Source organism: Oncorhynchus clarkii, chromosome 26 (genome assembly GCF_045791955.1).
Source record: "Oncorhynchus clarkii lewisi isolate Uvic-CL-2024 chromosome 26, UVic_Ocla_1.0, whole genome shotgun sequence".
NCBI lineage: Eukaryota > Metazoa > Chordata > Actinopteri > Salmoniformes > Salmonidae > Oncorhynchus > Oncorhynchus clarkii.
Genome location: NC_092172.1, coordinates 42,884,301 through 42,907,229, shown reverse-complemented (window position 1 = coordinate 42,907,229; position 22,929 = coordinate 42,884,301). Strand labels below are relative to the sequence as shown.

General features: G+C 43.8%; 2 protein-coding genes across 5 annotated transcripts in view; one reads left to right on the top strand and one right to left on the bottom strand.

Moving 5' to 3' along the window:
• LOC139384467 (non-muscle caldesmon-like) overlaps positions 1–21,797 on the top strand; it is a 79,946-nt gene extending 58,149 nt beyond the window's left edge. For 3 of the 4 annotated variants that reach the window (XM_071129244.1, XM_071129245.1, XM_071129243.1), the window contains 3 exons: positions 5,307–5,390; positions 6,142–6,250; positions 21,560–21,778. In XM_071129244.1, coding sequence (XP_070985345.1) covers positions 5,307–5,390; positions 6,142–6,250; positions 21,560–21,585 — 219 coding nt within the window. In that variant the 3' untranslated portion in view covers positions 21,586–21,778. Of the gene's footprint in view, positions 1–5,306; positions 5,391–6,141; positions 6,251–21,559 lie in introns of all 4 variants that reach the window. The other variant, XM_071129246.1, reaches the window with a different exon arrangement.
• LOC139384469 (proline-rich protein 33-like) lies at positions 14,240–20,593 on the bottom strand. Its single transcript, XM_071129247.1, has 2 exons — positions 16,905–20,593; positions 14,240–15,654 (listed from the first exon to the last, which is right to left on the bottom strand). Exons 1-2 carry the CDS (start codon positions 16,965–16,967, stop codon positions 14,767–14,769), a joined length of 951 nt encoding a protein of 316 aa, XP_070985348.1. The 5' UTR covers positions 16,968–20,593; the 3' UTR covers positions 14,240–14,766.
• Positions 21,798–22,929: the final 1,132 nt, after the last annotated feature.

The window sequence follows — 22,929 nt, the reverse complement described above, 5'->3', positions numbered from 1 at the left end:
ATGTTAGTATCGCAGTGTAATAATCAAACCCCACCTCTCTTGTTCTACTGTTTCTTTGGAACGCTGCCCCCTGTTGGGGGGATGTTAGTATAGCAGTGTAATAATCAAACCCCACCTCTCTTGTTCTACTGTTTCTTTGGAACGCTGCCCCCTGTTGGGGGGGTGTTAGTATAGCAATGTAATAATCAAACCCCACTTCTCTTGTTCTACTGTTTCTTTGGAACGCTGCCCCCTATTGGGGGGGTGTTAGTATATTAAAATGTAATAATCAAACCCCACTTCTCTTGTTCTACTGTTTCCATGGAACGCTGCCCCCTGTTGGGGGGATGTTAGTATAGCAGTGTAATAATCAAACCCCACTTCTCTTGTTCTACTGTTTCCATGGAACGCTGCCCCCTGTTGGGGGGATGTTAGTATCGCAGTGTAATAATCAAACCCCACCTCTCTTGTTCTACTGTTTCTATGGAACGCTGCCCCCTGTTGGGGGGATGTTAGTATCGCAGTGTAATAATCAAACCCCACCTCTCTTGTTCTACTGTTTCTTTGGAACGCTGCCCCCTGTTGGGGGGATGTTAGTATAGCAGTGTAATAATCAAACCCCACCTCTCTTGTTCTACTGTTTCTTTGGAACGCTGCCCCCTGTTGGGGGGATGTTAGTATCGCAGTGTAATAATCAAACCCCACCTCTCTTGTTCTACTGTTTCTATGGAACGCTGCCCCCTGTTGGGGGGATGTTAGTATAGCAGTGTAATAATCAAACCCCACCTCTCTTGTTCTACTGTTTCCATGGAACGCTGCCCCCTGTTGGGGGGGTGTTAGTATAGCAATGTAATAATCAAACCCCACTTCTCTTGTTTTACTGTTTCTATGGAACGCTGCCCCCTGTTGGGGGGATGTTAGTATCGCAGTGTAATAATCAAACCCCACCTCTCTTGTTCTACTGTTTCCATGGAACGCTGCCCCCTGTTGGGGGGATGTTAGTATAGCAGTGTAATAATCAAACCCCACCTCTCTTGTTCTACTGTTTCCATGGAACGCTGCCCCCTGTTGGGGGGATGTTAGTATAGCAGTGTAATAATCAAACCCCACCTCTCTCTCCTGATTGGTACAGAAGCCTCTGTTGGGGGGATGTTAGTATAGCAGTGTAATAATCAAACCCCACCTCTCTCTCCTGATTGGTACAGAAGCCTCTGTTGGGGGGATGTTAGTATAGCAGTGTAATAATCAAACCCCACCTCTCTCTCCTGATTGGTACAGAAGCCTCTGTTGGGGGGATGTTAGTATAGCAGTGTAATAATCAAACCCCACCTCTCTTGTTCTACTGTTTCCATGGAACGCTGCCCCCTGTTGGGGGGATGTTAGTATAGCAGTGTAATAATCAAACCCCACCTCTCTTGTTCTACTGTTTCCATGGAACGCTGCCCCCTGTTGGGGGGATGTTAGTATAGCAGTGTAATAATCAAACCCCACTTCTCTTGTTCTACTGTTTCTTTGGAACGCTGCCCCCTGTTGGGGGGGTGTTAGTATATCAGTGTAATAATCAAACCCCACTTCTCTTGTTCTACTGTTTCTTTGGAACGCTGCCCCCTGTTGGGGGGATGTTAGTATAGCAGTGTAATAATCAAACCCCACCTCTCTTGTTCTACTGTTTCTTTGGAACGCTGCCCCCTGTTGGGGGGGTGTTAGTATAGCAATGTAATAATCAAACCCCACTTCTCTTGTTTTACTGTTTCTATGGAACACTGCCCCCTGTTGGGGGGATGTTAGTATCGCAGTGTAATAATCAAACCCCACCTCTCTCTCCTGATTGGTACAGAAGCCTCTGTTGGTGGGATGTTAGTATAGCAGTGTAATAATCAAACCCCACCTCTCTCTCCTGATTGGTACAGAAGCCTCTGTTGGGGGGATGTTAGTATAGCAGTGTAATAATCAAACCCCACCTCTCTCTCCTGATTGGTACAGAAGCCTCTGTTGGGGGGATGTTAGTATAGCAGTGTAATAATCAAACCCCACCTCTCTCTCCTGATTGGTACAGAAGCCTCTGTTGGGGGGATGTTAGTATAGCAGTGTAATAATCAAACCCCACCTCTCTCTCCTGATTGGTACAGAAGCCTCTGTTGGGGGGATGTTAGTATAGCAGTGTAATAATCAAACCCCACCTCTCTCTCCTGATTGGTACAGAAGCCTCTGTTGGGGGGATGTTAGTATAGCAGTGTAATAATCAAACCCCACCTCTCTCTCCTGATTGGTACAGAAGCCTCTGTTGGGGGGATGTTAGTATAGCAGTGTAATAATCAAACCCCACCTCTCTCTCCTGATTGGTACAGAAGCCTCTGTTGGGGGGATGTTAGTATAGCAGTGTAATAATCAAACCCCACCTCTCTCTCCTGATTGGTACAGAAGCCTCTGTTGGGGGGATGTTAGTATAGCAGTGTAATAATCAAACCCCACCTCTCTCTCCTGATTGGTACAGAAGCCTCTGTTGGGGGGATGTTAGTATAGCAGTGTAATAATCAAACCCCACCTCTCTCTCCTGATTGGTACAGAAGCCTCTGTTGGGGGGGTGTTAGTATAGCAGTGTAATAATCAAACCCCACCTCTCTCTCCTGATTGGTACAGAAGCCTCTGTTGGGGGGATGTTAGTATAGCAGTGTAATAATCAAACCCCACCTCTCTCTCCTGATTGGTACAGAAGCCTCTGTTGGGGGGATGTTAGTATAGCAGTGTAATAATCAAACCCCACCTCTCTCTCCTGATTGGTACAGAAGCCTCTGTTGGGGGGATGTTAGTATAGCAGTGTAATAATCAAACCCCACCTCTCTCTCCTGATTGGTACAGAAGCCTCTGTTGGGGGGATGTTAGTATAGCAGTGTAATAATCAAACCCCACCTCTCTCTCCTGATTGGTACAGAAGCCTCTGTTGGGGGGATGTTAGTATAGCAGTGTAATAATCAAACCCCACCTCTCTCTCCTGATTGGTACAGAAGCCTCTGTTGGGGGGATGTTAGTATAGCAGTGTAATAATCAAACCCCACCTCTCTCTCCTGATTGGTACAGAAGCCTCTGTTGGGGGGGTGTTAGTATAGCAGTGTAATAATCAAACCCCACCTCTCTCTCCTGATTGGTACAGAAGCCTCTGTTGGGGGGATGTTAGTATAGCAGTGTAATAATCAAACCCCACCTCTCTCTCCTGATTGGTACAGAAGCCTCTGTTGGGGGGATGTTAGTATAGCAGTGTAATAATCAAACCCCACCTCTCTCTCCTGATTGGTACAGAAGCCTCTGTTGGGGGGATGTTAGTATAGCAGTGTAATAATCAAACCCCACCTCTCTCTCCTGATTGGTACAGAAGCCTCTGTTGGGGGGATGTTAGTATAGCAGTGTAATAATCAAACCCCACCTCTCTCTCCTGATTGGTACAGAAGCCTCTGTTGGGGGGATGTTAGTATAGCAGTGTAATAATCAAACCCCACCTCTCTCTCCTGATTGGTACAGAAGCCTCTGTTGGGGGGATGTTAGTATAGCAGTGTAATAATCAAACCCCACCTCTCTCTCCTGATTGGTACAGAAGCCTCTGTTGGGGGGATGTTAGTATAGCAGTGTAATAATCAAACCCCACCTCTCTCTCCTGATTGGTACAGAAGCCTCTGTTGGGGGGATGTTAGTATAGCAGTGTAATAATCAAACCCCACCTCTCTCTCCTGATTGGTACAGAAGCCTCTGTTGGGGGGATGTTAGTATAGCAGTGTAATAATCAAACCCCACCTCTCTCTCCTGATTGGTACAGAAGCCTCTGTTGGGGGGATGTTAGTATAGCAGTGTAATAATCAAACCCCACCTCTCTCTCCTGATTGGTACAGAAGCCTCTGTTGGGGGGATGTTAGTATAGCAGTGTAATAATCAAACCCCACCTCTCTCTCCTGATTGGTACAGAAGCCTCTGTTGGGGGGGTGTTAGTATAGCAGTGTAATAATCAAACCCCACCTCTCTCTCCTGATTGGTACAGAAGCCTCTGTTGGGGGGATGTTAGTATAGCAGTGTAATAATCAAACCCCACCTCTCTCTCCTGATTGGTACAGAAGCCTCTGTTGGGGGGATGTTAGTATAGCAGTGTAATAATCAAACCCCACCTCTCTCTCCTGATTGGTACAGAAGCCTCTGTTGGGGGGATGTTAGTATAGCAGTGTAATAATCAAACCCCACCTCTCTCTCCTGATTGGTACAGAAGCCTCTGTTGGGGGGATGTTAGTATAGCAGTGTAATAATCAAACCCCACCTCTCTCTCCTGATTGGTACAGAAGCCTCTGTTGGGGGGATGTTAGTATAGCAGTGTAATAATCAAACCCCACCTCTCTCTCCTGATTGGTACAGAAGCCTCTGTTGGGGGGATGTTAGTATAGCAGTGTAATAATCAAACCCCACCTCTCTCTCCTGATTGGTACAGAAGCCTCTGTTGGGGGGATGTTAGTATAGCAGTGTAATAATCAAACCCCACCTCTCTCTCCTGATTGGTACAGAAGCCTCTGTTGGGGGGATGTTAGTATAGCAGTGTAATAATCAAACCCCACCTCTCTCTCCTGATTGGTACAGAAGCCTCTGTTGGGGGGATGTTAGTATAGCAGTGTAATAATCAAACCCCACCTCTCTCTCCTGATTGGTACAGAAGCCTCTGTTGGGGGGATGTTAGTATAGCAGTGTAATAATCAAACCCCACCTCTCTCTCCTGATTGGTACAGAAGCCTCTGTTGGGGGGATGTTAGTATAGCAGTGTAATAATCAAACCCCACCTCTCTCTCCTGATTGGTACAGAAGCCTCTGTTGGGGGGATGTTAGTATAGCAGTGTAATAATCAAACCCCACCTCTCTCTCCTGATTGGTACAGAAGCCTCTGTTGGGGGGATGTTAGTATAGCAGTGTAATAATCAAACCCCACCTCTCTCTCCTGATTGGTACAGAAGCCTCTGTTGGGGGGGATGTTAGTATAGCAGTGTAATAATCAAACCCCACCTCTCTCTCCTGATTGGTACAGAAGCCTCTGTTGGGGGGATGTTAGTATAGCAGTGTAATAATCAAACCCCACCTCTCTCTCCTGATTGGTACAGAAGCCTCTGTATCCACATTCACGACACAATATGATCTGCAGTGGCTTGAATAAGATCCATTTCCGCTATCTGTTCGTGTTCATATTTTTGTTGGGTCTATATATTTGTGTTGATAACATCGTAAAGCACAAGAGCGACAGAAGGGTATTAACGTGTTGATGTGTGTATCTTCTCTAAATGGTTCATGTGTGTTTGTTCTGCCAGGAGGTGAAGGCCGGTGATGTTCTGAGCAAGAAGAACCTCTGGGAGAATCTGGGAGACTCTTCCCCGTCTGGGAGAGCTGGGAAGGTAGTGTAGGCTTAAATCCAATTAACAGATCCATTCATTCATTAAACTATATAATATATATACAGTTCATTCGGAAAGTATTCAGAGCCGTTAGATTTTTCGAAATGTTGTTATGTTACAGCCTTATGATTTGCAAATGTATTAAAAATAAAAAAAACAGAAATACCTTATTTACATAAGTATTCAGACCCTTTTGCAATGAGACTCGAAATGAAGCTCATGTGCATCCTGTTTCCATTGATCATCCTTGAGATGTTTCTGCAACTTGATTGGAGTCCACCTGTGGTAAATTAAACCGATTGGACATGATTTGTAAAGGTACACACCTATCTATATAAGGTCCCCTGCTCCCACAGGGGGGAGGGGGGGGGGGTCAATTTAATCAATTTTAGAATAAGGCTGTAACGTAACAAAATGTGGAAAAAGTCAAGAGGTCTGGATACTTCCCGAATGCACTGTATGAGGTCTGTTATTCATTTGGTGAATTATATTCAAAACAAACAGCTGTCAACACAAACAGCTGTCAACACAAACAGCTGTCAAAACAAACAGCTGTCAACACAAACAGCTGTCAACACAAACAGCTGTCAACACAAACAGCTGTCAACACAAACAGCTGTCAACACAAAGGTGTATGTAACTTTTTAATATAATTGGTGCTTAAAATAATAAATTGAAATGATACATACCTGCATTTGCACAAATTATAGATAGAATATTTTTTTCACTGCAATATTGAACTCTTTTCTAGGGAGCTTCCTCTGGTAAAAAGTACAAATTTGTGATGATGGCTCACGGCAAGTATGAGAAGGTTGTCGTCGGTGATGATGATTACAATGAGCACACAAACGGGAAATCAAGTAAGACTTACTTACATCCTGTTACTAATGTATCACCATGTCTGTCCAGGAGAGAGAGGTCTGTTAGTAATGTATCATCATGTCTGTCCAGGAGGGAGAGAGAGGTCTGTTAGTAATGTATCATCATGTCTGTCCAGGAGAGAGAGAGAGGTCTGTTAGTAATGTATCATCATGTCTGTCCAGGAGAGAGAGGTCTGTTAGTAATGTATCATCATGTCTGTCCAGGAGAGAGAGAGAGGTCTGTTAGTAATGTATCATCATGTCTGTCCAGGAGGGAGAGGTCTGTTACTAATGTATCACCATGTCTGTCCAGGAGAGAGAGAGAGGTCTGTTACTAATGTATCATCATGTCTGTCCAGGAGAGAGAGAGAGAGAGGTCTGTTAGTAATGTATCACCATGTCTGTCCAGGAGAGAGAGAGAGGTCTGTTAGTAATGTATCATCATGTCTGTCCAGGAGAGAGAGAGAGAGAGGTCTGTTAGTAATGTATCATCATGTCTGTCCAGGAGAGAGAGAGAGAGAGGTCTGTTAGTAATGTATCATCATGTCTGTCCAGGAGAGAGAGAGGTCTGTTAGTAATGTATCACCATGTCTGTCCAGGAGAGAGAGAGAGGTCTGTTAGTAATGTATCATCATGTCTGTCCAGGAGAGAGAGAGAGAGAGGTCTGTTAGTAATGTATCACCATGTCTGTCCAGGAGAGAGAGAGAGAGAGGTCTGTTAGTAATGTATCATCATGTCTGTCCAGGAGAGAGAGAGAGGTCTGTTAGTAATGTATCACCATGTCTGTCCAAGAGAGAGAGAGAGAGAGAGGTCTGTTAGTAATGTATCATCATGTCTGTCCAGGAGGGAGAGAGAGGTCTGTTAGTAATGTATCATCATGTCTGTCCAGGAGAGAGAGAGAGGTCTGTTAGTAATGTATCATCATGTCTGTCCAGGAGAGAGAGAGAGGTCTGTTAGTAATGTATCATCATGTCTGTCCAGGAGAGAGAGATAGGTCTGTTAGTAATGTATCATCATGTCTGTCCAGGAGAGAGAGAGAGGTCTGTTAGTAATGTATCATCATGTCTGTCCAGGAGAGAGAGAGGGGTCTGTTAGTAATGTATCATCATGTCTGTCCAGGAGAGAGAGAGAGGTCTGTTAGTAATGTATCATCATGTCTGTCCAGGAGAGAGAGAGAGGTCTGTTACTAATGTATCATCATGTCTGTCCAGGAGAGAGAGAGGGGTCTGTTAGTAATGTATCATCATGTCTGTCCAGGGGAGAGAGAGAGAGAGAGAGAGAGAGGTCTGTTAGTAATGTATCATCATGTCTGTCTAGGAGAGAAAGAGAGAGGTCTGTTAGTAATGTATCATCATGTCTGTCCAGGAGGGAGAGAGGGAGAGGTCTGTTAGTAATGTATCATCATGTCTGTCTAGGAGAGAGAGAGAGAGAGAGAGGTCTGTTAGTAATGTATCACCATGTCTGTCCAGGAGAGAGGGGTCTGTTAGTAATGTATCATCATGTCTGTCCAGGAGAGAGAGAGAGGTCTGTTAGTAATGTATCATCATGTCTGTCCAGGAGAGAGAGAGAGGTCTGTTAGTAATGTATCATCATGTCTGTCCAGGAGAGAGAGGTCTGTTAGTAATGTATCATCATGTCTGTCCAGGAGAGAGAGAGGTCTGTTAGTAATGTATCATCATGTCTGTCCAGGAGAGAGAGAGAGGTCTGTTAGTAATGTATCATCATGTCTGTCCAGGAGAGAGAGAGAGAGGTCTGTTAGTAATGTATCATCATGTCTGTCCAGGAGAGAGAGAGAGAGAGGTCTGTTAGTAATGTATCATCATGTCTGTCCAGGAGGGAGAGGTCTGTTAGTAATGTATCACCATGTCTGTCCAGGAGAGAGAGAGAGGTCTGTTAGTAATGTATCACCATGTCTGTCCAGGAGAGAGAGAGGTCTGTTAGTAATGTTTCTTCATGTCTGTCCAGGAGAGAGAGAGAGGTCTGTTAGTAATGTATCACCCACCATGTCTGTCCAGGAGGGAGAGGTCTGTTAGTTGCAATTCTATGGTATTTAGTAGTAGTTCCTTAGCAGTCACGCCTTGGCATGCAACCAAGTGATTGGGATTCTCTTCTACTATATGACAGTTCTAGATCTTAGACTAGTAGTACTAGATCTACCAGTACTAGATCTACCAGCACTAGATCTACCAGTACTAGATCTTAGACTAGTAGTACTAGATCTACCAGTATTAGATCTACCAGTACTAGATCTTAGACTAGCAGTACTAGATCTACCAGTACTAGATCATAGACTAGCAGTACTAGATCTACCAGTACTAGATCTACCAGTACTAGATCATAGACTAGCAGTACTAGATCTTAGACTAATAGTACTAGATCTTAGACTAGTAGTACTAGATCTACCAGTACTAGATCTACCAGTACTAGATCTTAGACTAGCAGTACTAGATCGTAGACTAGCAGTACTAGATCTACCAGTACTAGATCTACCAGTACTAGATCTACCAGTACTAGATCTACCAGTACTAGATCTACCAGTACTAGATCATAGACTAATGGTCATCTCTCAATCAACTAGGAACTAATGTGTCACAAACCACATCAATAATGGTACAAGACTAAATAAAAACCCACAGGAAACTGATAGAACAGCGTAGAGTTTACTTCAATGTAAACATGTAGACAATAAAGCAATAATTGAGTTAATCACACGACTGGCAACATCATTCTATACTGGACACGTCTATACAAAATAATGTCCTGTATATATAATCAATAGAGGTTTTTCCTTCTTCAGTTTTGACCCCCGGGGCGCCACAATCGTTTTTATTACTGCACACTTGTGAGTCGAGCCAATTCTATACCAACAAGTCTAAAGCAGCAGTGTGGTTATGGTTGGCTCACGGGGACACACCCCTGTTATTTATCAATGAGAAATGATTTCATTAAACAAAGACCTGAGAAGCATCAGATAGCTATAACAAAAATAGACATCTTAAATTAAAAAAAAATATTCCACAAATTCTCAAAAGTTCCTTACAGAAGAATAAACATTTAAAGCTTAAAAAACATGTTTTAATGCTCATTAGATCTATTCCAGAAACAAAATTATCAAAAGCTTATTTTAAAACATCAGCTGTGTCTTTATTATTTAACAAATTAACTTTCAGTGTCACTTATCTACTTAACTTCCTATATCACGATGACCCTTCTGTAGTTTATTACACAGCTTCCTGTATCACGATGACCCTTCTGTAGTTTATTACACAGCTTCCTGTATCACGATGACCCTTCTGTAGTTTATTACACAGCTTCCTGTATCACGATGACGCTTCTGTAGTTTATTACACAGCTTCCTGTATCACGATGACCCTTCTGTAGTTTATTACACAGCTTCCTGTATCACGATGACCCTTCTGTAGTTTATTACACAGCTTCCTGTATCACGATGACCCTTCTGTAGTTTATTACACAGCTTCCTGTATCACCAAGACCCTTCTGTAGTTTATTACACAGCTTCCTGTATCACGATGACCCTTCTGTAGTTTATTACACAGCTTCCTGTATCACGATGACCCTTCTGTAGTTTATTACACAGCTTCCTGTATCACCAAGACCCTTCTGTAGTTTATTACACAGCTTCCTGTATCACGATGACCCTTCTGTAGTTTATTACACAGCTTCCTGTATCACGATGACCCTTCTGTAGTTTATTACACAGCTTCCTGTATCACGAAGACCCTTCTGTAGTTTATTACACAGCTTCCTGTATCACAAAGAGGCTTCTGTAGTTTATTACACAGCTTCCTGTATCACGAAGACACTTCTGTAGTTTATTACACAGCTTGCTGTATCACAAAGACGCTTCTGTAGTTTATTACACAGCTTCCTGTATCACAAAGACACTTCTGTAGTTTATTACATAGCTTCCTGTATCACGATGACCCTTCTGTAGTTTATTACACAGCTTCCTGTATCACGATGACCCTTCTGTAGTTTATTACACATCTTCCTGTATCACCAAGACCCTTCTGTAGTTTATTACACAGCGTCCTGTATCACAAAGACGCTTCTGTAGTTTATTACACAGCTTCCTGTATCACCAAGACCCTTCTGTAGTTTATTACACGTCTTCCTGTATCACCAAGACCCTTCTGTAGTTTATTACACAGCTTCCTGTATCACGATGACCCTTCTGTAGTTTATTACACAGCTTCCTATATCACAAAGACCCTTCTGTAGTTTATTACACAGCTTCCTGTATCACGAAGACCCTTCTGTAGTTTATTACACAGCTTCCTGTATCACAAAGACGCTTCTGTAGTTTATTACACAGCTTCCTGTATCACGAAGACACTTCTGTAGTTTATTACACAGCTTGCTGTATCACAAAGACGCTTCTGTAGTTTATTACACAGCTTCCTGTATCACAAAGACGCTTCTGTAGTTTATTACATAGCTTCCTGTATCACGATGACCCTTCTGTAGTTTATTACACAGCTTCCTGTATCACGAAGACACTTCTGTAGTTTATTACACATCTTCCTGTATCACCAAGACCCTTCTGTAGTTTATTACACAGCGTCCTGTATCACAAAGACGCTTCTGTAGTTTATTACACAGCTTCCTGTATCACCAAGACCCTTCTGTAGTTTATTACACGTCTTCCTGTATCACCAAGACCCTTCTGTAGTTTATTACACAGCTTCCTGTATCACGATGACCCTTCTGTAGTTTATTGCACAGCTTCCTGTATCACGATGACCCTTCTGTAGTTTATTGCACAGCTTCCTGTATCACCAAGACCCTTCTGTAGTTTATTACACAACTTCCTGTATCACAATGACCCTTCTGTAGTTTATTACACAGCATCCTGTATCACGATGACCCTTCTGTAGTTTATTACACAGCTTCCTGTATCCCGAAGACCCTTCTGTAGTTTATTACATGAGGCACCTTTATCTTACATTTCTTCATTCTTATCCATTCTGCACCATTGAAGACATTCATCATAAAGCAATCCATGTCCTATCATCATGTCCCATAAGGATACATGTCCTATCATCATGTCCCATAAGGATACATGTCCTATCATCATGTCCCATAAGGATCCATGTCCTATCATCATGTCCCATAAGGATACATGTCCTATCATCATGTCCCATAAGGATACATGTCCTATCATCATGTCCCATAAGGATGCATGTCCTATCATCATGTCCCATAAGGCCCATGTCCTATCATCATGTCCCATAAGGATCCATGTCCTATCATCATGTCCCATAAGGATCCATGTCCTATCATCATGTCCCATAAGGATCCATGTCCTATCATCATGTCCCAATGAGGACCCATGTCCTATCATTATGTCCCATAAGAACCATGTCCTTTCATCATGTCCCATAAGGATACATGTCCTATCATCATGTCCTAATGAGGATCTATGTCCTATCATCATGTCCCAATGAGGATCCATGTCCTATCATCATGTCCCATAAGGACCCATGTCCTATCATCATGTCCCATAAGGACCCATGTCCTATCATCATGTCCCATAAGGATCCATGTCCTATCATCATGTCCCATAAGGACCCATATCCTATCATCATGTCCCATAAGGCCCATGTCCTATCATCATGTCCCATAAGGATCCATGTCCTATCATCATGTCCCATAAGGATCCATGTCCTATCATCATGTCCCATAAGGATCCATGTCCTATCATCATGTCCCAATGAGGATCCATGTCCTATCATCATGTCCCATAAGGCCCATGTCCTTTCATCATGTCCCATAAGGATACATGTCCTATCATCATGTCCCAATGAGGATCCATGTCCTGTCATCATGTCCCACAAGGATCCATGTCCTGTCATCATGTCCCACAAGGATCCATGTCCTATCATCATGTCCCATAAGGACCCATGTCCTATCATCATGTCCCATAAGGACCCATGTCCTATCATCATGTCCCATAAGGACCCATGTCCTATCATCATGTCCCATAAGGACCCATGTCCTATCATCATGTCCCAATGAGGACCCATGTCCTATCATCATGTCCCATAAGGATCCATGTCCTATCATCATGTCCCATAAGGATCCATGTCCTATCATCATGTCCCATAAGGATCCATGTCCTATCATCATGTCCCACTGAGGACCCATGTCCTATCATTATGTCCCATAAGAACCATGTCCTTTCATCATGTCCCATAAGGATACATGTCCTATCATCATGTCCTAATGAGGATCTATGTCCTATCATCATGTCCCAATGAGGATCCATGTCCTATCATCATGTCCCATAAGGACCCATGTCCTATCATCATGTCCCATAAGGACCCATGTCCTATCATCATGTCCCATAAGGATCCATGTCCTATCATCATGTCCCATAAGGACCCATATCCTATCATCATGTCCCATAAGGCCCATGTCCTATCATCATGTCCCATAAGGATCCATGTCCTATCATCATGTCCCATAAGGATCCATGTCCTATCATCATGTCCCATAAGGATCCATGTCCTATCATCATGTCCCAATGAGGATCCATGTCCTATCATCATGTCCCATAAGGATCCATGTCCTATCATCATGTCCCACAAGGATCCATGTCCTGTCATCATGTCCCACAAGGATCCATGTCCTATCATCATGTCCCATAAGGACCCATGTCCTATCATCATGTCCCATAAGGATCCATGTCCTATCATCATGTCCCATAAGGACCCATGTCCTATCATCATGTCCCATAAGGATCCATGTCCTATCATCATGTCCCAATGAGGACCCATGTCCTATCATCATGTCCCATAAGGCCCATGTCCTATCATCATGTCCCAATGAGGACCCATGTCCTATCATCATGTCCCATAAGGACTCATGTCCTATCATCATGTCCCAATGAGGACCCATGTCCTATCATCATGTCCCAATGAGGACCCATGTCCTATCATCATGTCCCAATGAGGACCCATGTCCTATCATCATGTCCCAATGAGGACCCATGTCCTATCATCATGTCCCAATGAGGACCCATGTCCTATCATCATGTCCCAATGAGGACCCATGTCCTATCATCATGTCCCAATGAGGACCCATGTCCTATCATCATGTCCCATAAGGACCCATGTCCTATCATCATGTCCCATAAGGATCCATGTCCTATCATCATGTCCCAATGAGGACCCATGTCCTATCATCATGTCCCATAAGGATCCATGTCCCATAAGGACCCATGTCCTATCACTATGTCCCTATGAGGACCCATGTCTTATCATCATGTCCCATAAGGACCCATGTCCTATCATCATGTCCCATAAGGATCCATGTCCTATCATCATGTCCCAATGAGGTCCCATGTCCTATCATCATGTCCCAATGAGGACCCATGTCCTATCATCATGTCCCAATGAGGTCCCATGTCCTATCATCATGTCCCTATGAGGACCCATGTCCTATACATTCCGTTTGCTATTTAAATATTTTTTCAACCAACCTGCAAACTGAAAGTGCTTTTCAAAGCAACTGTTTATGCATTTCCAGTCGGGCCTACGTATCCTTCTGCTGCCTTCTATTGAAGCCACACCTTCTCCCCCTGTATGTCCAACTTCTGCAGCTGTGCCCCTCCCATAGCTCCACTATAGAGTTATAAACACTAGAGGGAAAACTTCCACTGACTTTAAAAACGTTGCATGCAGTCACATTTTATGGTGTTAAGTTCAAAGTTAGAGTTCTCCCTCGAGTCTGGTGTATATACCCCTATTAGCTAGGCTCCACCTCTAGCTAGGCTCCGCCTCTAGTTAGGCTCCACCTCTAGCTAGGCTCCACCTCTAGCTAGGCTCCACATCTAGCTAGGCTCCACCTCTAGCTAGGCTCCACATCTAGCTAGGCTCCACATCTAGCTAGCCTCCACATCTAGCTAGGCTCCGTCTCTAGCTAGGCTCCACCTCTAACTAGGCCCAGCCTCTAATTAGGCTCTACCTCTAGCTAGGCTCCACCTCTAATTAGGCTCCACCTCTAGCTGGGCTCCACATCTAGCTAGGCTCCACCTCTAGCTAGGCTCCACCTCTCTCACAGCTACACAGCTCTGTCATCCAATGCCCTTCCGTTGCATCAATCCAGGAATGTACAAGCTCTATTTATTACACACTGTCATCAGACACTCTACTCCTAACCTCACCCAGGGTGAACACTCTAAGACTAAGACACAAGCAATGCTTAAAAAAATACAACATCGTTCAATGGCGCAAGAAAGATGTAATGAGCCGTCTGCATGCATCCAACATCATTGTCTTAAAAGCTCATGATCATAGTTAAAAATCGTAGTTTAAACACCATATTGAAGTAAATATCCTGGCATAGCCTACTGCACTGCAGCCCTTGATCAGAAGCTTATTTAACATACAGATCTCTAGCTATATGATAACTGAAATCAATCTATTGAGGTTTATTCATCTACTTAATGAGAAGATCGAGCAGCAATGTTCTGGTGTGTGTGGAGTTCAAAGTCAGACATCAGTTGTTCTTGAGGAACCGAATCCCCTGGCAGTTTTATTAAAGTCCTTCCCTTCCCCGTCCTGATTTTTGCGGTTAATCAGCCCCCTCTGGAACACAGCTGACATCTTCACCAGCGGCTTCTCTGCAGCCTCTTTAATCTTTCTGGCATCAAAGCGCGGACTGTAGAGGAGGAGCGGCAAGCGACTGGCAAAAGAGGGGACGACCTCCATCTCGTTCTCTTTCTGCTGATTGACTTTCCGTGTCTTATTGGTCTGCTCTCTCTGGTCTTTCTTCTTGTCGGAACCGTCGGAGGCTTTGCTAGCTTTGATCTGCTGCATGATTGCTTCCTTGGTAGAGAACATGTGGAAGAGCATGGCGTCCCACATCTTCATTGCTCTGGGCGCCTCTGTCTCCTTCAGCACTTCTTTGCCCTTCTCAGAGTGGTCTTTGACTTTTGCTGAAGAAGCTTGACTGGATTTGGCCTGGTCAGTGTTCTTACTGTAGATGGCGCCATCCCTGCGGACAGATTCGGGCTCTGGCTCCGGGAACTGAGGTTCCTTTGGTTCAACGACCATGTGTTTTTTGAGGCGCGACCAGCCACTGAACATGGTCTTCATACTTTTAGGTTTCATTGCATTCAGTGCAGCGTTAGCAAGGCTAGGTTTAGCTGTTGGAGCTTGGGGCTTGTCTACTTTGTCTACATTGTCAACAGTCGAAGATGCAGTTGATATCGTAGGCTTCGTACAGGGTGTCTCTTGACGTCTGGCTGCTTTCCCCTGTGCACCTGATGCATTGGCTTCCACATCTTCCATTGTGTCTTTCTCTGTCTGTCCAGTCTTTGGCTGAGATGGCGATGACATTCCTCTGTTTGTGGACGGGGCTTTTACAGAGGCTGAGGCCTGAGGCAGAGAGGCAGGATTGGAAGAGTCAATCACTTTGGTAACGGCAGGTAGTTTTATCACAGTGTCTACGGCAGCGGTTGGGGTTGGGGACGATATACGTTCTATAGCAGGCTTTGTGGAAGTGGTGTTAGTCGATTTAGGCTCTGGTGTCGGTTTTAGGGAGGCAATAGCTTCAATGTCATGCTTTGTCAAGGGTTTAGCTTCAGTAGAAGGGTTTAACCAAGGTCTAGTGGGACTAAAGCAACTTCTTGATGCCATAACCTTTGCAGCAGGTCTAGCTTCAACAGTAGGGCTGATGCAGGATCTACTTTCTATAGTAGGTGTTGTTGAAGGTTGTACATTTATGATAGGCTTGTTAGCTGGTTTAGGTTCTGGTGCAGGTTTTGTGAAGTCTCTAGTTTCCGTATTATTCTGTGGAAAGGGTTTAGCTTCAATAAAAGGGCTTAAGGTGTTTTTTCTTTCTATGGGCTTTGGGGAAGGTTGTACATATACAGTAGGCATGTTAGCTGGTTTAGGCTCTGGGGGTGATTTAGCAAAGACTCTAGTTTCCATATTGTGCTGTATAATGGGTATAGCTTCAACAGTAGGGCTGAAGCAGGGTCTAGTTTCTCTAGTAGGTTCTGTTGAAGGTTGTACATTTACGGTAGGCTTATTTGTTGCATGGTTATGTTCTGTAACAGATTTAGGTTCCATAGGTGTTGTTGACCATGGTCTGTTATGTCTACGTGGCGGTGTAGAAGGTAGGACTTTTATGGTAGGTTTGTTAGGAAGCACTGAGACCGGTTTTGGGGAGGCGCTAGCTTCTACGACGGGCTCCATAAAGGGTTTAGCTTCAATAGTAGGGCTAAAAGAGTCTACAGTAGGTTTTGTTGAAGGTTGTACATTTATGGTAGTTATATTAGCCCAGACAGGTTCAAGGGATTTTGGTGAGGCTTTAGCTTCTGCAACATATTTTGTAAAGGGTTTAGTTTCTAAAGCAGGGGTTGAGGGAGGTATGGCCTCTATTATGCGAGGTGTGGGAGGTTGTACAATTATTATAGGCCTGTTAGTATTTGGGACAGGTTTTGGAGAGGAACTATTGTTGTTAACAGGCTTTGTAAAATGCTTAGCTTGTAAAGTAGGGCTTATTGGGGATCTAATTTCTGTGGATGGCTGTGCACTTATGATAGTTGAGTTAGTACGTGTAGGCTCTAGGGATGGTTTCAGCCAAGCTCCATTTGCTACAATATGGTTTGTAAATTGTTTACCTTCGTTCGTGGAGCTGGCTGTGAATCTCGTTTCAGTAGTGGACTTGGTGGAAGGTTTTTCATCAATGGTAGATTTTGTAGATTGTCTGCATTCAATTGCTTTGTGGGAGTTGGTTTCTACAAAATGCTTCCTGGTATGGTTTGCATGGTACTGCATGATACTGGGCAGAATATTTTCTGGAGTAGACTTGCCAGGTTGTACAGGTTCTATTAAATGCTCGTTGGGGAGTTGGGCTTCTATGCTAGGCGTGCTAGAGAGTTGGGCTACTATGCTAGGTGGGCTGGGAAGTTGAGCTACTATGATAGGTGAGCTGGGAAGTTGGGCTACTATGATAGGTGGGCTGGGAAGTTGTGCTATTTTGGTAGGTGGGCTAGGAAGTTTAGTTCCAGTGATAGGTGTGCATGAATGTTGGTTTTCTATAGTAGGTTTGGTGAGGACTTGGGTTCCTGTTTCAATGGTAGGTGTTTCAATAGTAGGTGTATGAGAGAGTTGAGTTCTTATGGTTGGCACACTAGGCTTGCTAGGTAGTTTGGTGTCTATGGTAGGCTTGCCTGGTAGTATAGTTGCTGTGGTAGGTTGGCTGGGGAGTTGGCTTCCGATATCAGGGTTGTTGGGGACTCCTATGACAGGTTTTCTGGGTAGTTTAGTGTCTGTGCTAATATTAGCCTTGATAGAAAGATGCATGACTGTGGGATCTGCCTCTGACTTTCCACTGTGTCGGGGAATATTTGCTACAGTTGAATTTTGTGAAACTTCCGCATTTGGAATGCTGAAAGGAAACAGCGACTTTGACACAACATTCCTACCCATCGGGAATGAAGGAGTTTCATTTAGCTGAAATGGAGCTGGTCTGGTTGTGTGTACCACACCTGCTTTATGTGCCAGTCTTGGAACCTCAGAATGAGAGGCCATTGGTGTGGGGACTTCAGTGGTGGCTGGTGGAAGAGTTAACTGTCCGAGGGCCAATAGAAGTTCAGGTTTTGTTATGTCCACAATAGGTGTTATATCAGGTTGTATTGCATAAGCAGGTGCTTCGGATTTGTTAACATCTGATGTATTGGGTTTAAATATGGCTGCCTTATCCGTCGGTGTCTGAGAACAGCCAGTTGCAGCTAAAGGTGTTGAAAGTGAAGGTGCTGGAACAGTAGAATGCAGCCCTTGCAAGGTAGGTTTCTGTTGTTCTCTGTTGGGTGTGTTTGATCCTATGGGGGATGTTTCAGGTTTAGAGATTAAAGGAGGACGAGGCCCATTTGGTAATCCATTAGTCGGTGCTGTGGATGGTGATGGTGTTGATTCATTAGCTTTAGGTCCAGAAGGACCGTAGTATGTCCGGATCCCACCATAGGCAACATACTCAGCCGGAGTCAGTCCGTAATATGTTGACCGTGTTTTAGGTTTTTTGGATGTAGGGGTCTTTTGATGCTCTATCAATGGTGCCAGAACTTTACGTAAGCCAATTATAGGAGAGTCTGGGTATCTAGGGGTCAATGGAGATTGAGGTGATGAAATCATTGGCGTTAGCACAGTGTTTGGAGGTGGTTGTGCTGAGATCATTGGCACAGTGGGTCCGTTTGGTGGAGCTGAAATGGTTGGCGCTTTGAATCCATTTGAAGCTATCTTTGGTATCCCTTTGGTGGACAATGGGGCCTGTTGCTTTTGATACTCAGGTGGGGTTCCATATTCAGTTGTTTCATCCATCTTATCTTTCGGCATATGAGGTTCTGTAAACTTGACTGTTGGCTTGGAAACCGCAATGTCACGTGCAGCGATCTTTGATTCTAGAATCTCATTGGGAGTTCTCTCAGCCGTAGATCTTTCAGTGGTGGTTGTACTTCCACTAGTCTGGTTCCTATTTCTATCACCTTGTGAAAGTTCCACTGAGCCGGCACTGGCAGAACCAGCTGATTTTGGTTGTTCAGTGGCTGCTGAGCGAGTTTGGGCTGCACTTGTAACAGGCATTGATGGGGGTGATTTGACTGTACTGTTAACTGGCATTGATGGGGGTGATTTGACTCTGCTGGCAACAGGAATTGCTAGGGGAGTTTGGGCTGTACTGGTAACAGTCATCGCCGGGGGAGATTTAACTCTACACGTAACAGGCATGGGTGACTTGTGTCTCTGTGTGTTTATGACTGAGGCATGTACATCTTGATAGGAGCTGAAGGCATGAGATATATTAGTCATAAATCCGAGCATAGTAGTTGTATCCTGTATCTCCTTGTATCTGTGTGTCTCTTTGTTTACAACCAAAGCATGTGCATCTTGATAGGAGCTGAATGCAGAAGATATCGTAGCCATAGACCGTTCCATGTTGGTTGTTATTCCATTAGTCTGAGTTGTACTTCTTTCAACACTGGTCAGACCTTGTAAATGTTTGTCAGAGTTAGATCCTATTGGTTTTAGTGCTTCTGCAGCTGAGGGAATATTGCTTGTCGTGGTAACAGGCATTGAAGGAGGAGATTTGACTCTACTGTTAAGAGGTATTGCTGAGGGTGTTTGGGCTGTACTGGTTATATGTATTGTTGAGGGAGATTTAACTCTACTGTTAAGAGGTATTGCTGAGGGTGTTTGGGCTGTACTGGTTATATGTATTGTTGAGGGAGATTTAACTCTACTGTTAAGAGGTATTGCTGAGGGTGTTTGGGCTGTACTGGTAATAGCCATTGGCGACTTGAATCTCTGTGTGACGTGTACATCCTGACAGGAGCTGAACATAGGAGATAAATTAGCCATAGATCCTCCCATGGTAGTTGTAATTCCATTATTTTGGAATATGTCTGTATCTGAACGAGATCCAATTGGTTTCAGTTGTTCGGTTGCTGCTGAGAGAGCACTGGTAACAGTCATTGGTGACTTGTATTTCTCTGTCTCTGTGTTTACGACCGAGGCGTGCACATCCCGAGAGGAGAAGAAGACTGGACTTGCAGCGAACAGGAGTGGATTGGCTTTCGATATCTCAAAAACAGGTGTCAGTCTTCCCATTGTGGGATGGTGTGAGGGTGTTTTCGATCTTCCAGAAGGGGTCTTTGCCACGGAAACTTTATATGGGATAGCCGGCTCACTTTGGTGACAAGTCATTGGTGATTTCTCCCTGTGTATCGTGGATAGCGATGCTCCTTGATACAATATATTCACTCCTGTTATGTCTGGAAGTGCAGGCTTGGAGATTTCGTAAAACGTTGCCTTGGATGTGTAAATCATTGTTTGTGGGACGACGTCAGACGGTTTGACTTTACGGGAATCAGCTTGATTTATTTGCGTGCTGACCGTCTTAGAAGCCACTTTGCTCATAATGTGAACTTCAGAACCAAGGTTATTAGTGACCAAAGCTGGTGTGTGCTTTGGAGCCTCATCCTTTGGCTTACTGGGTGTCGTCACCTGATGGGTTGAGGTCAGAGGTTGTGTCTGAAGGGTTGGCGCTGACATCAGTACTGGAGCAGGAGGTGGGACTGGAACTTGGACCTGAGCGGGTAATGGTGCCAGACCCGGACCCAGGCTCGGACCACTAGGTACTGGTGGGGAAAGAGTCATAACATGAGTTGATATCTTAGGGGAAGATGGAGTTGGGGGAGTTGACTGTGGTACACTGGGGACTGAGTCTGGAGCTACTGTTGCCGTGGCCACCGACCCAGACGAATTCAGTGCTACAGATGAATACAAGTCATACAGATGAACTGCAGGGCCTTGTGAGAACTCAGGTACGGGTGGGGGTGGGGGTGGCGGAGGCGAGGGTGGCATCATGCTTTCTGTGTCGTCATCGTCAAACATAAACGACGAGCACTCAAAGAGGGGCGCCACCTGGTTCTCTGATGTCTGCATGGGAGCGGTGTAGTCCAGTGGGGGAAAGACCCCTGTCTGGCCGTAAGGACCACCATATGGACCACTGGGGGGGAACGAGAACGGAGAGGTGGGGTGTGGATCATACAGAGGCCTAATGGGGAAACTGAAGTCCGGTGACCGGGGAGGAGTCGAGTGTGTGTCGCTGTGCTCGAGGTCCGAAGCTTCGTGTACGGGGGACAGACAGGAGCGGAAGGGGATGGGAGTCTGGGAGGGTCGGGCTTTCTTCTTGGCACTCTTCTTGATGAGTTTCTGCAGCCGGGCATTGGCCTTGTCTGGTTTGGGCAGCAGGGGAGGAGGAGGCTGGGAGGGGTCGGGAAGGTCCGGCTGGAGTCCATTGCTGTAACTGACTGCCATCAGCGTTTCATTTCAACCCCCTGAAAAGACAAAAAACAAAGACAAAACATCAAGCAGAAAGAATTCAATGACAAAATGATATATTTATTTGACATAAATCTACCAAAACTTTAACCGGGGTGGCAGGGTAGCCTAGTGGTTAGAGCGTTGGACTAGTAACCGGAAGGTTGCAAGTTCAAACCCCCGAGCTGACAAGGTACAAATCTGTCGTTCTGCCCCTGAACAGGCAGTTAACCCACTGTTCCTAGGCCGTCATTGAATAAAAAGATTGTTTTTAACTTGTTAAAAAAAGAAAGAAAATCCATGTCTTTAATTTTTTTGTGAGCTTCTATTAAGAGAAAGATTCATTACAAACGGACAACATTTGAAACCAACAGAAGAGGCCACATACTAGTGTGTTACTGTAATGAATAGAAATGAATCATTGACATCCCTCTTCTCTTTCTGGTTTGTTTTTCAGCTGGACAATGCCTTGAGGAACTGTGAAGACCAGACGTTGGACTGTGATTATTTCGACGATCACTTCACATCATATTTATCATTCATTTCATTTAGCTGACATATTCCTCTCAAAAACTATGTTTAGATCAACGTGTCTGAAGCATATGCAGTCTGTTATGTGTACAAGTTGATTTTCTCTATAGCAACACACTGCCAACCCGGTATAAAATTATTCACAAACGGTCAAAAATATAAAATTATTCACAAACGGTCAAAAATATAAAATTATTCACAAACGGTCAAAAATATAAAATTATTCACAAACGGTCAAAAATATAAAATTATGCAAAAATATTCATGTTTGTACTCGTTTATTTTGGACAATCTTATCCATGATGTATTTTAGTGAATAATGTGTTTTCATTTACTATTTGTTTTAACTTTAATTTAAAAAAAAATAAATAAAGTAAATGAATGAGGTAAATGTGCCATTGTGTGATGTGACGTATTAACAGTATTTAAACAGTCAAGTCCTATTTCTGTGGTTCTATCAATCTCTATGTTGTTCTATCAATCTCTATGTTGTTCTATCAATCTCTATGTTGTTCTATCAATCTCTATGTTGTTCTATCAATCTCTATGTTGTTCTATCAATCTCTATGTTGATCTATCAATCTCTATGTTGTTCTATCAATCTCTATGTGGTTCTATCAATCTCTATGTTGTTCTATCAATATCTCTATGTTGTTCTATCAATCTCTATGTTGTTCTATCAATATCTCTATGTTGTTCTATCAATCTCTATGTTGTTCTATCAATCTCTATGTTGTTCTATCAATCTATATGTTGTTCTATCAATCTCTATGTTGTTCTATCAATCTCTATATTGATTCCATTAGTGGGTGAGGTCATGGTGTACTGATCTTGTGGTCCGCGCATGTTGTTTCAGTAATGTGGGCCAGCCCTCACAGCTGTCCTGCTCTTTATTTAACCACTGCTAATGGCTCTATGAAAACTGCTTTAGATAGATTTGGCATCCCATGACAACCGGCTCGTTAAAAATACGTTCTTAAAGGGCTTCGGTATCCTGGGGCTGCTGGGTAACTTTATAAAACCTCAATAGTTGAAATAGACAATAGAAGTCCCTTTGGTGTCTACTTTATAAGGATCGTAATATGTGAGGCAAGTATAAACATGTCTCCATATAAAGTTTATACACTGCTCAAAAAAATAAAGGGAACACTAAAATAACACATCCTAGATCTGAATGAATGAAATATTCTTATTAAATACTTTTTTCTTTACATAGTTGAATGTGCTGACAACAAAAATCACACAAAAAAATTACCAATGGAAATCAAATTTATCAACCCATGAAGGTCTGGATTT